At 43.8% G+C, this 16,476-nt stretch overlaps 1 protein-coding gene across 1 annotated transcript; it reads right to left on the bottom strand.

Annotated features, from left to right (window-relative positions):
- Positions 1 to 608: 608 nt before the first annotated feature.
- On the bottom strand, positions 609 to 16,086 carry LOC105028902 (1-phosphatidylinositol 4,5-bisphosphate phosphodiesterase zeta-1). Its single transcript, XM_010901960.3, has 11 exons — positions 16,063 to 16,086; positions 14,989 to 15,234; positions 14,268 to 14,469; positions 11,321 to 11,465; positions 10,802 to 10,957; positions 8,973 to 9,129; positions 8,140 to 8,256; positions 6,648 to 6,820; positions 5,904 to 6,030; positions 2,495 to 2,641; positions 609 to 817 (listed from the first exon to the last, which is right to left on the bottom strand). Exons 2-11 carry the CDS (start codon positions 15,176 to 15,178, stop codon positions 735 to 737), a joined length of 1,497 nt encoding a protein of 498 aa, XP_010900262.2. The 5' UTR covers positions 15,179 to 15,234; positions 16,063 to 16,086; the 3' UTR covers positions 609 to 734.
- Between the last annotated feature and the right edge of the window lie 390 nt (positions 16,087 to 16,476).

Raw genomic sequence — 16,476 nt, 5'->3', positions numbered from 1 at the left:
CCGTTCCCTAGATAGTGCACTCCGTCTGACCGGGGCCTTGTGAAGAGACAACACCCCGTTCCCTATGTGGTGCACTCCTTTTGACAAGGCCCTATGGGCTGTTAGCACTCAGGAAATAAGTTATAGATGTGCAGGGAGGGGAACAATTTGTTTCAATAATGCATGTATCTTTTATAAAGTTCTATTTATGTGACATAGTACTTCCAACCTGGTCCCTTCTCCAGGGTTTGACCTTTCAACTTTTAAACTGCTTTTTCTGACTCTCTTTTAATGACTCTCTAATTGTTGGACGTTTTCCTACTTTAATTGTATCTCTGACTTCTCATCAATAGAATCACATTGACCGGGGACGTTGTGCTGTTGATTGTTGATTCCTTTTAGGGTGTGGTATGTTTAGTTGTTCATGTTTGGGGTGTTTCTGCCACACCGTATTCCATGGCTGTAAGTGTTAGACTGTCATATCTCTAAGCGGATGTACCAGCTATGTTAAAACCCCGCCGCCATTCAGTGGCTTTACCAAACCAGCCAGTCGCATGGTCCCTTCAGGTTTACATCACTATTCTAGTGTGCACAGATTTTTTTTTCTTTATTAATAAATGAGGGATATTTTTATCATTCAGTACTCAAGCGGTTGTTTGTTGTCCTGCTGGAAGAACCCTTTATACAGGCTCAGGTGTTCTGATGAAGGACCAGGCACGTGGTTCTACTGCAGAAACCCAGGTTCAAGACAGGTTCTAGTAGTACCAGACAAAGACGAAGAGGGAAGCTGGATCCAGGCTGTAGCCCTCTCTAGTCAGGAGAGGAACCCATCGGTACCCTGGGGAGACGGAAAACATAGTGACGTCATCAATCACAATTTCACTCATAATGTTATCATAATGTCACGATTTCACTCACAATGTCATCGTATTGTCACAATGTCACTCACAATGTCGTCACACAATATTATCACAATGTCACTCACAATGTCATCATATGGTCACAGTGTCACTCACAATGTTGTCACACAGTATTATCACAATGTCACTCACATTTCTATCATATTGTGGCAATGTCATTTCACTCAGTGTTATCATATTGTCACTGTCACTCACAATGTTATCATATTGTCACAAGGCCACAACTACACACACACACTAAACATTTTAAAAAGTTCATTCACATACAGTATCTCACAAAAGTAAGTACACCCCTCACATTTTTGTAAATATTTGAGTATATCTTTTCATGTGACAACACTGAAGAAATGACACTTTGCTACAATGTATGACAGTGTATCATTTTTGCTTGTATAACAGGGTACATTTGCTGTCCCCTCAAAATAACTCAACACACAGCTATTAATGTCTAAACAGCTAGCAACAAAAGTGAGTACTCCCCTAAGTGAAAATTCCAAATTGGGCCCAATTAGCCATTTTCCCTCCCCAGTGTCATGTGATTTGTTAGGGTTACAATGTCTCAGGTGTGAATGGGGAGCAGGTGTGTTAAATTTGGTGTCATCGCTCTCACACTCCCTCATACTGGTCATTGGAAGTTCAACATGGCACCTCATGGCAAAGAAGGATTGTTGCTCTACATAAAGATGGCTTAGGCTATAAAAAGATTGCGAAGACCCTGAAACTGAGCTGCAGCACGGTGGCCAAGACCATACAGCAGTTTAACAAGCATTGTGGTGGGAGTGTCATGGTCTGGGGTTGCACAAGGGCTGCCGGCACTGGGGAGCTACAGTTCATTGAGGGAACCATGTACTGTGACATACTGAAGCAGAGCATGATCCCCTCCCTTCGGAGACTGGACCGCAGGGCAGTATTCCAACATGATAACGACCCCAAACAAACCTCCAAGACGACCACTGCCTTGCTAAAGAAGCTGAGGGTAAAGGTGATGGACTGGCCAAGCATGTCTCCAGACCTAAACCCTATTGAGCATCTGTGGGGCATCCTTAAATGGAAGGTGGAGGAGTGCAAGGTCTCTAACATCCACCAGCTCTGTGATGTCGTCATGGAGGAGTGGAAGAGGACTCCAGTGTCAACCTGCGAAGCTCTGGTGAACTCCATGCCCAAGAGGGTTAAGGCAGTGCTGGAAAATGATGGTGGCCACACAAAATATTGATACTTTGGGCCCAATTTGGACATTTTCACTTAGGGGTGTACTCACTCTTGTTGCCAGCGGTTTAGAAATGAATGGCTGTGTGTTGTTATTTTGAGGGGACAGCAAATGTTCACTGTTATACAAGCTGTACACTCACTACTTCATATTGTAGCAAAGTGTCATTTTTTCAGTGTTGTCCCATGAACATGTATACTCAAATATTTGTGAGTGTACTCACTTTTGTGAGATCCTGTAGTTCCTGACAATATGAGAATGTTGCTGACACTCACAAGGTTACTGCTGAGGCCTGGCAACTTCACAGTATCGATTACATCCACCCCCTTTCCTGTTTCTCTCTCACTCTGTCATCTACTCTACTCTTTGACCTCCGCCCGCCCCTTACCTTTCTTCATGCTGATAAGGGGTAGGGTGTACTGTCCAATGAACTCTGAGGTGAGTCCGGTCTGGTAGCGTGCAGAGAAGCGGATGAGGCAGAGGTCAGGGACAGAGATGGTGAAGTTCATGGCTGTGTCCCAATGAGGGTTCAGAGCTGTGGGAAAGATGTGACATTTCGTCTTGAATACCATAGCTGAACTACCTATACATCTGAACTTCATTCACTGTCTGTTCGCTGTTGCAAGCATGTTCATTGCCGAGTTTGGGGGATTTGTGTTTTTATTTCAAGGAGAGATTGTAACTAATGTAAAATAGGGGTTCCTAGTGGAAAAACCCCTGCTCTAGTGATTTGATATGGTTTATAGAAATACCCAAATATTATATTTAGCTATTTAATAAGTTACATTTTATTGCAACATTTAGATTTTCATGGTAGTAAGTCCCACTAAATATTGGAAAGCACTGTTGGCAAGACCCTCAGTCTTAACCAGTCATCCTGTTTTTTCATTCTTATATCAGACAATTCAAATAGGATCCACAGATATGGGGACCTTATGTTTGAGGGGCCACCCTGACTTTGCTGATGTGCACACCTGGAAAGATAGAGATGATGGAGCACACCTTTGTCTTTTATCCCCAACCCTGCTGATGCAAAAGCACACACACACATAGAGATAGTGAAGAACATTCCTGAAAACCAATGAGGCTTCAGAGCTGAATAAGGGAGGCCAAGGCCTGACAGCATGTTACCCACTGAATACTAAATGAACCATTACCCGCTGCCCCTGACGTCTGAAAGGATTGGACAGGCACTAAGCTAAGTGGGGACAATTCCACTTGGTTTTTCAGAGAACAGGATGGAGCTACCAGCATTTTGCTTACCTATTTGCAATCCTCTGAGGTATTCTCTCATGATTCTCTCATCCTTTTATTCTCATTCACCACTTTCAACTTCAAATTCTAACACATCTTTTTGTTTCCACTCCCTGTTCTTTTCCCGGCATTCATTTGTTTAGCATTCAGTGGTGACCTTATCTGTTCTCGTCTGCCTTCTGTAAAATGACTGTATTATTTATGACATATGGCGATGAATCTGCAGTTATTTCCAACCTTCTCATCCCTCTCTCCCTGTCTTCTGGCCCGTCTCAGTCTAGCAGCTCCATGTCTGGGAGATGTGTTCTAAATCGTCTGACACATGCTTTGTTTACATCTTCATTAGGACGTGCATAGGCTTTATAAAATTCTAATCCCAGCAAGAAAGGCGATATGTGATGTGGAGATGAAAACTTTCAAGAAGCTGCCAAAGCATTTACACTGTTGCGCTGCCTCTTTCACAATTGGTTGACAAGTTGATTATTGCTGAGGGCAGTTGGAAGCCAGTCGAGAAGACTGAATGAGGCGTCTTCTGACACAGAAAATGAAACCTTCCCTTTCTGTGGAGACATATCTTACGCAGACATCAACATTAACCAGACCTTCTCTCCTCAAGTTCTTAAAGTGCTTGAATATGTGGAAATGTCCCTGTTTTTTTGCGTTGAGACGGCATGCAGAAAGTGTCTCAACCTGGGATATCTGTACCTATGTGTGCTACTGAGGAATTTTCCAATTATTTATCTATCAGAGAATCAGGTCAATGCACAGTATTATACAGAATGATAATCCAATGGATCCTGTAATACTCCGGCAAACAGCATAATTATCTTAAGTCAACTGTCTCATGGATGAAACTATTATATCATCACATCATCGTGTAAGGGCATATGTGTGAATGCACTCATAAAACAGATGCCAAAACTTCATTTGTAGTAATTTTATGTTTTTGACCAGTAACGAGTTCCTAATGACAGATGAAAAAAGGTATGTCAATGTGGTGCCAGTAATTGGTGTGATATTTGTCAAGGCAATAAATAATAATGCCAATTTTCTCAGAGCTTGTTTTGCTCATTTATCAAGGGTCCCAGAGGGCAATGTTATCAGAATGTATTCAACTAAAACGTACAGAATACATGGCGCTGGATGCCATAAAGGTTACTATAACAACATGATGATACCGTTGGAAATGTAAAGCCGACAGTGCCTCTATAACACTAACACTCCTGGTCACATCACGCATCAACATTGGTTTAATAGTATCCAACACGTTGTGTATTTGAGGTTGCCCAAACACACTTCCCAATTACTGTACATTTGTGCCTGCTGGGCTCCAGCGACTCAACTCAAAGATTATCTTCTTCCTCTCTTTGAAAGGCGTCGGCTTACGCTGGCCATCACCACAGCTAAGCGCTTTTACTCCTACAGCACGGGAGGAAGACTATCCCCTTGGGTTGATGCGTGGGCCACTGCTATGATACATCTGGCTATGAGAAAGTATTGTCCTCTTTGGGTAAACAAGACCATTCAGAATATAGTTGGGTCTCATTTATTCCTTGTTGTGAAGGACCTCTCATTGGTTAGTTTGATTTTACTGTTATATTACTTTGGACATCTCTTAACAATCCCTGGTATCCTGACCTATGTCTTACTTAGGCGTTGTTAAAGTTTTAGTCACACACTGACTTGTTGTTGAGAGAAATGCAGGGATTACTGTATAATTTGGGAGTCGTGAGGCCAGCTCGTCAGTACATTTCACTCACAGAAGCCCAAAGAGCTGCCGGCTCCCAGAGTTGAATCCAAAAGGAGAAAATTAGAAGTGATATAACCATAAATGTGGGTCCCTGGCATCAAGGTGCTGTTGTCTGTCATCTTCTGGTATGGTATGGTTCAGTATAGACCGTGCGATCAGTCAGGTGCAGTGTTGCATGCTTTGATGCTGTCTTGACAGTTAATCCCACTTTTCATTCAATTACTGTCTTGTGGGTAGGTTATTAATATATGTGTAAGTTTGTGTGCATATACAGCTCTGGAAAAAATTAAGAGAACACTGCGCATTTTTCTTTCCTTTCCAAAAAAGTTGAAGAGGAAAGTTTTGAGTGAGGAACAGAAGCGTTCAATTTGCAGTAACCCTTCTGTTCCTCCCTTTTAAACTTTTTTGGAAAGGAAAGAAAAATCTGCAGTGGTCTCTTAATTTTTTTCACGGAGCTGTATGTAATTTGATATGGAGCTCTTATGTTTGTGCCAAAACGTAGAACTGTGCCCATGTGAATAAGGCCAGTTGATTTTACGTTTTCTTATGAGCATGCAGAAGAAGGGCTGGTACACACAGACATCTCTGCAACAATACATCCTGATTATGGAAGTGTTCCACAGGAGTGTTGTCCTCTACAGTCATCTCTACATTTTACCTCATACTTGACGACACCACAATGACTGAGTTTGTTTATCACCAAACAGAGGTGCGTTGGGCATGAGACTCAGCGCCTGATTCACTGAGTTCATGTTTAGCCAAACAGTGGTGAGTTGGGCACGATTTGACTCACAATTGCGCCTCACGGTGTCCGTGTCCCTGCTAGTGCAGTCTGAGTTGGGTCCATGGATCTCCAGTCTGATGAAGGGATCCAAGGCCTTACCACTCCGCGAGGCAGGCAGGTTAGAGCCACTGACAACCTTCACACAGACAGACAGACAGAGACCCAGGATGTAATGGTGGAGCGTTGGACCTGAGGAGTGCATGTCCTCTAAGGAGTGTTTCCTGTGGACTGTCTGACAGGAAGACAGGCAGGCAGATGGGACAGCAACCAATCTCTGTTGTTATGGGTGTGGTAAGTCAAATCATTGTGTGCAGGGCCTATAATCAGATAAAGTAATGTAACCTTAGACTCAAAGGTTCAGGTATTCCAACATGTATTTTTACAGTTCACATAATTTAGCAGAAGCTTAGTCCAGATAAATGTGCAGCAGTGAGTACAGACATTGTCAGGCTTGATACTCAGACCATACGCTGACTTGGTGCAAGCTTTTTTTGTCTCCTAATTGAGCTACACAGTACCACTTTTTCTCTCTACCATCTGACACCCCAGCTGTTTCAAATATGTCTTGCTAAAACAATTAATGCCCTACAGTCAGTAAAATATGTTTAAAAACAACAAACTGGCCTTTTTTTTGGTACACTTCTAAAGAGAAATGACAAGACCTTCTAATATGGCTTCTCCACTGTATTTGTTCACTCTATAGAAGCAGGAACACTTACAAACACACAGACATCATTACACATAGTCCAGTACCTTCAGAAGGAGGTGAGCAGGCTTCAGGTTGTAACGATAACTGTTGGGATTAAACACGCCCAGATCCATCCGGAGGAAATTAGGTTTGAGGACATAACCACATCCACCATTGTCCTGGAATAGCCCATTGTTCAGGTCCATGGGCAAGCCTAAGGACTGGAAGTTCAGAGCCACTACAAGAGGGCAAACAGTACAACATGAGACCAACATCAGCACAGCGTCAGGACAACATCAGCACAACGTCAGGAAAACATCAACACAGGCATGAATCCCAGAGAGGACTTAATCCTGCTCTCTGTCAATCCAGACTAGACTGGGGCGCACACCCACACACACACACACACACACACAGACACAAGCACATGTAAGCTAACCAGTCTAACCCTTATTCTAGAGGGGTGCAAATTCACTGAGTAGAGGGGTGAAGAAGGATGGGAGTACAGACACTTGTTTATTTGCCTGCCTGTCTGTCTGTCCGTCTGCCTGTCTCTGCCTATGTCTGTCCACCTGTCTGCCTGTATGCTTGTCCAACTGTCTCTCAGCCCATCTGTCGTTCCATCCACCTGCCTGTCTGTCTTTCTGCCTGTGAATGTGTGGCTCCCCTGGCTAAACCAGCAGTGTAAAATGATTAGGACTGGTAAAGGCTAAAGGCTCCCTGGGCTAAACCAGCAGTGTAAAGTGATTCGGACTGGTAAAGGCTAAAGGCTCCACGGGCTAAACCAGCAGTGTAAAGTGATTAGGACTGGTGACATGTGCTTGGAGGAAACAGCTAGCTGCACCTGCTGTGGAGCTGCCAATGAGACAAGACTAACCGGGAATTGGACAGAAAATGTAATATATTCACAAAGTATATTCCTCTCTTTCAGCAATCTGGTTGTCTTAATCTCAATATTATTAAAGTTGTCATTAAATAAATGTTGTCTTTTGTTGGAAAAAAGACTAAAAGACACTGAAAAGACACTGAAAGACACTGAAAGACACCGGAAGGCACCAGAAGGCACTGGAATATCCCGAAAGACTGCGCAAGACAGCGTAAGACACTGAAAGACATTGGAACACACTGGAAATACTCTACAGCACTTGAATACACTGGAAAAACACAAGAAGACACTGGAAAACTCTACAGCACTGGAAGACACTGAAATACACTGGATGACTCTACAGCGCTAGAAGACACTGGAAGAAATTGGAAGACACTGGAAAACTCTACAGCACTGGAAGACACTGGAAGACACTAAAAGACACTGGAAGACTCTACAGCATGGGAAGACACTGAAAGATACTGGCATACTCTGCAGCACTGGAAGACACTGGAATACACTGGGAGATACTGGAAGACAGTAGAAGACTGTGGAAGACTCTACAGCACTGGATGACACTGAAAGACACTGGGAAACACTGGAAGACTCTACAGTACTGAAAGACACTGGAAGGGTGTGAACGTGTGTGTAACTGCATGTGTCTGAATCTACGGGTGGAACTGTTGACCTACCAAGCTGTGAGCCAACATTCCAGAACTCCTGAGGATTGTAGTTTGAAGATAGGGTTCTAGAACCTGCTGGGTAGATCCTGGTGATGAACATCATATTGTGCTGGAGGAACTCTAACGCTGAGAGGAAAGAACATGCACTAACAGAAGTGATATGAATGTAAAGAGATTCACCTGCTGTACTAAAATACTCGCCAATGAAACAACTTTTTGGATTCCGTAAAACAGACGTGCAGTCGTCAGCTTTGATGAGAGGCCAGTTAGGCAGGAACATTTGTACCAATTTGTTTGAAGCTCCTATTTACATTTCAGCCACTGTGATGGATGATTGCAGAGTTGTGTTGGAAAATTCCACATTAGAACTAGAGGCTGATAATGGCAGTGGAGTGAAATCCATCAGAAATCATCTCACTCTCATTGCCTCATTTGCCCTCTCTCCAATTCTCTCTACCTCAACACTTTAGCATGGTGACAGTTTGAATTTAAATCTCTCAGACTATTTTCCTCCAAATCTCAACAGTCTCTTTTCCTTTTCTGTAGAACGAATATGCTAAAATCCGACCTGTGTATTTACTGATGCTTTTGTTCAGCATTTGATACATGGCCAGTAACAACATGCAAATATGGTCCTCAAAGTGCATCTTTTCATCTAGTAAGCTGTTTTGTTGGCAGGTAAGTCATTGCATTTCGACAGGGATTGGATCCACAGTGGATCAACAAACCATTTGTGTTGTGATGTTGTGAAATGTTCGTCCGACACAAACTCGGGCAGTCCTGCCAGGCTCATATGAAGTCAGTGTGTGTGCATGACCTGATGACTGTTCCTTTGAACCAACCTGAGGCCTTGGCCAGCTTGCGAGCCTTCTTCTCCCCAAGGGAAGTGTTCTCAAAGTACCGCTGGTGCTCCCTGGAGTGCGCGAAGTTGTGGAACTTCACAGACTTAGTGTAGACCACCAGATTTGATAGCTTCTCAGCCACCACCACAGCCTTGTCCTACACGAAGAGGAAGGGAGAGACGACAGCGGCAGGGCAGGAACCCCAGGAAGAGACATTAACAGAGAACAGAAAAGATTTATATAAAAATCTCAGATTGAGCCGGAGTGTGGCGTGAAGCTGAGGTTAGGTTTAAGCTCATGGTTAAGGTAAGGGTGATGCCTTGTAATTTATCAATTGACTTACCGGCCATGATTTTCTGGATTATCTCTGAACAGAGCAGGTTTTAAGTAAGTTAGTTCCAATAAAATGTGACTCCTCCAGACTACTTGTCTTTCTATTTAAATCTTTTCCCCTCACTTACTTTTTTCCCTGACCTTTTCAGTTTGGAGAGGTGCTTTGCTTTGTTTTGTGCTGGTTCTTCTTCCTGCTCCTCCTCCTCATCATCTTCATCATCCTCTTCCCAGCTGTCTTCTCCCTCTGCCTCTTCCTCTCTCCTATCCTTGCTCCCTCCCTCTCTCCTGTCCTCAGCGCCTCCCTCTCTGCCCTCCTCCTGGTCTCTCTCTCTGCCCATCCTGGCTGCTGCCTCTTGCTCATTTTGAGGACTAAGCTTTTTATTCTTGATCAGGATCTTATACTTCAGTGCCTATCAACCCATAGACCCCATCAACATTCGCATATCTTATCAGTCAACAGCCATAAAGGTCTCTCAACCTGACAGGATCTGTTGTCAACCTTTGCGAAAACAAATTTAAACTCCCTTGGTATAAACCTCCCTCTGCATTCAAAGTATTCACTGTCTTTTGTCAAGTGTTCACAGTACCAACAGTCTCTCTTTTACACTGTCTGTTCGGGGGGGGGGGGGGGGGGGGGGGGGGGGATTAAAATTGCCACGTCATGAATGGGGCAACCTGAAAATAACAATATCCTGTGGAGTCCAGAACTTCCCTGTGGGAATTTACTCCCACAGGAAATACCTTTACTCTCACAACAAATATTCCTCTCCGTGTCAGTGGGTACAACTAACCTTTTTTTGCCACTCAGCAATCTAATTTCAGTGCATCATTATTTAAGATGATATGCCATACAGCTGTTTCTATACAAGCTACATTCATTTAATACTACATGCAATAATAGAACAATTTGTAATATGCCTATCAACCGGTAGATTTAATATTTTCAAAAACCAAGAATAAGATTTGTTTTTTTATTCTCATGGTGGACTCATTGCTTCAAAACACTGTTGAAAAAAAAGGCTGCTTTGTAAACCATGTCTATTTTCTATTTCTATCTGTCCTACTTTCTGAAGTGAGCCAAGCATCAATTAACAAGTCTATCTATTTCTAAATGTCTAGCTATCTACTGTGAGCCAAGAACTATGACAATTGTTGCTGTTTCATGGCTGGCAAAACGTTTTTCAAGGATGCCAGATCTTAATGTCTTTAATAGTGTGGGTCCTACTGGAGGAGAAACAGTTATGAGCTTGCTGAGACAAAACAAACGCCACCCTTCAGCTTATTCACAAAGAGGTCAAAGTGCCTTTGTACCATTCAATAGCAAACTGAGAGACACAAGAGCTGAAGGTGATGTCAGCCTTTACGCTATGTTGAGAAATTGATTCATACGTAAAACAACATTTTAAAACATTAACTAAGTTGTTTCATTGGCGATTAACACCAACTGTTAACTACACTGTTAGCTGTGCACTGACATTGAGAAAACCATTCCTTACCTCAGGGCTAGGTAGTTGTCCAGGCTGAGTGTTATGGACCAGGCCGCTGACCAGCAGTTTGTCCCCCAGGATAGAGATGAGGTGCTGGGCAATGACCTCCTGCTGGCCATGGGTGCAGTGGTTCTCCAGGGACAGGATCACCGGGTATGGAGACACCTGTTGGGGAATAATCCGTGTACACAAAGGGCACAATCAATCAACCAATCAAATGTATTTATAAAGCCCTTTTTAAATCAGAAGTTATCACAAAGTGCTGTAACAAAACATCCGGCTTTAGACCCCAAGGAGCTAACAACAGTAGTGTTAGGATAAAAGAAACCGCCCACCTTATTATTATTTGCTTATTTGCTTTGCTTAATTCTCAAGCCCCTTTTTTGCAGGTTGTTGTGACATGGAGATTTTTTTTCACAATAACAATGAATGCAAATCACCAGGGGTTGCTAGAACAGTGAAAGCGTCCGTGATGTTCTAATGTGTAAATGGTGGGCTTGTTATAGTATCGAGTAGGACCGGCCGCACCTCGAACGCATGCTGCTCAATGCTAAGGATAATGTCTTTGAAGAAGATTTTGCTTGTCAGAGTGTGGCCGTGATAGACAATAGGCTCTCCGCCGGGACCATCCCAGCAGTCAATCTCCAGACAGCGACAGGCCCTCCTCAGAGCACTGGAGGCAGACAATCAGACGGACGGACACACACAGGAATTCAAACACAGGCACACAATCAAAACCCCACACACAGGCACAAAAACTAAATATCATGCATACACACACACACACACAGATTATTCTAAGGAGTAAAATGAGGGCATCTGTTGTTTACAATGCAGAACATAATTGATGCATCATAATAGGTCCCTCACAGCACACTGGTCAGGAAGTTTATCCAGGACAATAAATAAATGCTGTCACTTATTCATGGACAGCCAGGTACAGGCCCTGAATAACCTAAAAAAAAGTCAGGGAAGATCGATAAGAATGGCTAGAATAAACATTCACATTGAACTAAATTGGGAACATTTTCCTTAATGTGGCTGTAAGACATACGTTATTTGTCAGGACAATTATCATTTCCCTTATTGTTATTCCTGTAAATCTCCAGTATTTCCAGTATGCACTGATCAACTCTGATCCCTGCATGTCCTTCAGCTGTTCCGTGGTGTTTTTTCTTGACACACGTTAATGTTCAATTCATCTTACTTAGCGGGGCTCCAAGACATTGACTGTTGAGACGTACATACCTTGAGCATACAGTGGCCAGTTCATTCACTGGGGACACAGTGTCGGGTTGGGACATGGGTTGGGCTACATCGTTCTAAAGGAGAACTGTAGGTGATCAGAGGAAGGCGCTGACAGCAGCAAAAGCTGATGATTTATTGGCCCCTGGAGGCACCATCACCTCCTCTTCACTCTACTGTCTCTCTGCTGTCTATAATATGGAACACTCTCCTGTCTAAAACACTGTATGGGAGCTCCTAACTGATGTACTCAGCTAATGAAAACTCCATGAGTAGGGGAGGAGACTGAACGTGTAGAGCGACCTCTTGATAGTGTGACCTCTTTAGTGACCTCCCTGGAGAGGGACAGGAACAGTGCACTGAGCTAGTCTATCTTGTGTGAAAGACCATGCACTGTTGTGGGAAGAGATATTACTGCAAATAGGCGTCCGTTATAACCTGCTTTAACCCACCATTCATAATCAGCTGTCAGCTGACATACAGTGGGGAGAACAAGTATTTGACACACTGCCGATTTTGCAGGTTTTTACCACTTACAAAGCATGTAGAAGACATTTTGATCATATGTAGTCTTCAACTGTGAGTGACGGAATCTAAAACAAATATACAGAAAATCACATTGTATGATTTTTAAGTAATTCAATTGCATTTTATTGCATGACATAAGTATTTGATACGTCAGAAAAGCAGAAATTAATATTTGGTACAGAAACCTTTGTTTGCAATTACAGAGATCATATGTTTCCTGTAGTTCTTGACCAGGTTTGCACACACTGCAGCAGGGATTTTGGCCCACTCCTCAATATAGACCTTCTCCAGATCCTTCAGGTTTCGGGGCTGTCGCTAGGCAATACGGGCTTTCAGCTCCCTCCAAAGATTTTCTATTGGGTTCAGGTCTGGAGACTGGCTAGGCCACTCCAGGACCTTGAGATGCTTCTTATGGAGCCACTCCTTAGTTGCCCTGGCTGTGTTTCGGGTCGTTGTCATGCTGGAAGACCCAGCCACGACCCATCTTCAATGCTCTTACTGAGGGAAGGAGGTTGTTGGCCAAGATCTCACGATACATGCCCCCATCCATCCTCCCCTCAATATGGTGCAGTCGTCCTGTCCCCTTTGCAGAAAAACCGCCCCAATGAATGATGTTTCCACCTCCTGCTTCACGGTTGGGATGGTGTTCTTGGGTTTGTACACATTCTTCTTCTTCCTCCAAACACAGCGAGTGGAGTTTTCATCAGACCACATGAGCTCTATTTTTGTCTCATCAGACCACATGACCTTCTCCCATTCCTCCTCTGGATCATCCAGATGGTCATTGGCAAACTTCAGATGGGCCTGGACATGCACTGGCTTGAGCAGGGGGACCTTGAGTGCGCTGCAGGATTTTAATCCATGACAGCGTAGTTTGTTACTAATGGTTTACTTTGAGACTGTGGTCCCAGCTCTCTTCAGGTCATTGACAAGGTCCTGCCATGTCGTTCTGGGCTGATCCCTCACCTTCCTCATGATCATTGATGCCCCACGAGGTGAGATCTTGCATGGAGCCCCAGACCGAAGGAGACTGACCGTCATCTTGAACTTCTTCCATTTTTTAATAATTACGCCAACAGTTGTTGCCTTCTCACCAAGCTGCTTGCCTATTGTCCTGTAGCCCATCCCAGGCTTGTGCAGGTCTACAATTTTATCCCTGATGTCTTTACACAGCTCTCTGGTCTTGGCCATTGTGGAGAGGTTGGAGTCTGTTTGATTGAGTGTGTGGACAGGTGTCTTTTATACAGGTAACGAGTTCAAACGGGTGCAGTTAATACAGGTAATGAGTGAGCCGGAATTCTTGCTGTTTTGTAGGTGATCAAATACGTATGCAATAAAATGCAAATTAATTATTTAAAAATCATACAATGTGATTTTGTGGATTTTTCTTTTAGATTATGTCTCTCACAGTTGAAGTGTACCTATGATAAAAATGAAAGACCTCTATATGCTTTGTAAGTAGGAAAACCTGCAAAATCGGCAGTGTATTAAATACTTGTTCTCCCCACTGTAGGTATAGTTGATTAGGGACGTGGTTCACCAGCTGGTCTCTGTTGAGCAGATCTTGTCAGAGGAGATACTTCACGTGAACGCGTTACGACTACCCACAACAAAATGCCCCCTGACACAGACTAGTTATGGTCGTCTAACCTCCGACACGGGCTAGTCATGAGCAGTTATCGCGTGACATAGCGTCACTAACCTGACGTAGGAGTCCTGGGTGCTCCTGCCCACCAGCTGGTTCCCGGTGAGGTAGGTGTTATGGGAGGAGGAGATGTAGTAGTGGCACAGAGGCTGCTCCATGTCTTGGTACACGGACGCGTGCGTCTGGTCGAATACGTGACAGTCTTTAGACTCCATGTACCTGTAGAAGCCGTCGAATGTCATGGTCCTGCTTGCCCTGGCTGCCAAGGACAGAGCACAGAGATACTCGGAGTGTGGCTTGAACGCCCGCGACGACACACAAACACGTGGCTTGATTCGGGTTCCCGCAGAGGAGATGGGGGGTGATATTTTATACATACACAGTATTTACGGGAAGAGACCTATAGACAATTCACACCACAGTGGTTTAATTTAGATTAGTGGGCTTGTCTACGTTTGAGCGGGTAGGAAATAATACTAATGTATGGATGGATGCCTGTAGCAGAGCAGTTCAGTACACCGTGCCACTTTATGTCTATTAAGCTGCTTACAAAGGCAGTAGGCGCTAAAAGAAGACTTGTGTTCGTTCTAATCCAAAACGAGCTGTGTCATTACACGGAACTCATTGGAGACTAACAAGCCAAAATGCTCTGAGCAGACGGGCACAGTTTCACGCACCTCCTGTCTCAGTAACAACAACAGCAAGTGAACAACAAAGCTGAATTGATTGTGCATTTCGATTGGATGGCACAATACCAAGGTCCACCTCATCCGCTCACCTGTTTGGTCAATTTCGTATCTGTCAATCAAGCCCTCCGCTGTTTCTTGACTTGCTGCCTTCTCCATCTGTTCTATGTGGAGGAACCTGAGGAGGGCGGAGGCAGGCATTGTGCTCCCCTCAGAGGTGTAGCATCGGTAGATGTTCTGGATGTACACCCTCCTGGAGGGAGAGACCTTGGTCTTTTTCATGGCACTGCTTCGGTTCTGGCACGGCCCAGCCCGGACCCCCGTCTCAAACCTGGCTCCTGGTAACACAAATCATCCTCTGAAGGTTCTACCTATATTCGATGAGGTAACTTTATTTCTCATCTGTAATTAAATTAACTGAAGTCTATTCAACACTGTCCCCAGGGCCTCAGTGGTACATGAAAGGAAGTAATTGTGTGATAGTGGAAAAGACTAGCGATTCTTTAATGTGATTGTCTGGGCCACGTCCAACTTTTAACAGAAAAATGACACAACCAACCAAATAACACTTCTCTGGGACTGTGGGAGACAGATGTGTTGCTAGTCAGATTTTTTCCCTTACCCTAGTGTAAAACGTAATAGCATTTTAAGTAGCACTTACTGTGAGGCATAGCAAAATATTTGCTGCTTTAAATCCTACTCCAAGAACCCCTACAATATTCTGCACAGGTGAATCTCTATTTTAGTGGGAATCCAGAGTGGTACTCTCTTCTCTTTTGAGATGCCTGTGTGTGTGTGTGTGTGTGTCTGTGTGTGTGTGTGTGTGTGTGCAGTAGAAGACTGTTTTGGGGATCTGTCTACCTTTCACCCGCTTGTTCTCCTTCTGCCTTTTCCCGTCTGTTTAGCAGCCCTGCTACATTTCAAACACATGCCTCACACCCTCTCGTCTGAGAACTGTGCTGTGTGCTGTTCAATGTGCTGGCACTGCCTCCCACTGTGGTCTCCTGCTAGGGATGTGATTTCCTCCCGCGTGTTTTAGCCAACAAACCTGCCAGCGCTGACACTTGTGTCAATACGTTAGTTATGTTTGCATATCTGCCGCTGTTTCCCTCAGATCGTACATGTGCTGTTGTAAATGTATAGTTTGTGGTAAGAGCAGAACTCACCTGGAATTGATTCCTATGTGGTTCAGAAGCACACTTGTAGTCATCTGAAATGGAATCTTGAGGGAATAGGAAGTTTAGAACAGTTGTTGCCATGGTGCTGTAATATTCCATGGTCTTCATTGTGATGTACCTACATTCAGCATGACCTGGGCAAATATTATTTAGTCACTTGCTTTTTCTGCACAAATCAAATAAACGTTTAGTTGATGGCTTAGAATAGTTAAAAACTTATTTTAACTTTTTGTGAGTGACGCAAACCCACCCAAACATTTTATTTTTGTCTATCGTTTGGAGCAGATCCAAGATTTTATCCATCATGCTATAAATATTTTTTGTTGGACCATCATGCTATGGGGATGTTTCTCATTTGCAAAGACTGGAAGACTTGTCAAGAAACCTGGAAGACCGGTCATG

The sequence above is a fragment of the Esox lucius genome, chromosome 19, assembly GCF_011004845.1.
Source record: "Esox lucius isolate fEsoLuc1 chromosome 19, fEsoLuc1.pri, whole genome shotgun sequence".
In the NCBI taxonomy this organism is placed as follows: Eukaryota; Metazoa; Chordata; class Actinopteri; order Esociformes; family Esocidae; genus Esox; species Esox lucius.
Note: the sequence above shows the minus strand (reverse complement) of the source record. Positions and strands in the feature narration are given on the sequence as shown.

Bases quoted from the DNA above. Each gene is read 5' to 3' on its own strand.
- LOC105028902 (XM_010901960.3), bottom strand. From the start codon at position 15,178: ATGAAAAAGACCAAGGTCTCTCCCTCCAGGAGGGTGTACATCCAGAAC. The intron at 14,470-14,988 runs GTGAGCGGATGA...TGTCCTTGGCAG, and splicing joins ATACGAAATTGACCAAACAG to CCAGGGCAAGCAGGACCATG. The intron at 8,257-8,972 runs GTTGGTTCAAAG...CTTTCCTCTCAG, and splicing joins CAAGCTGGCCAAGGCCTCAG to CGTTAGAGTTCCTCCAGCAC.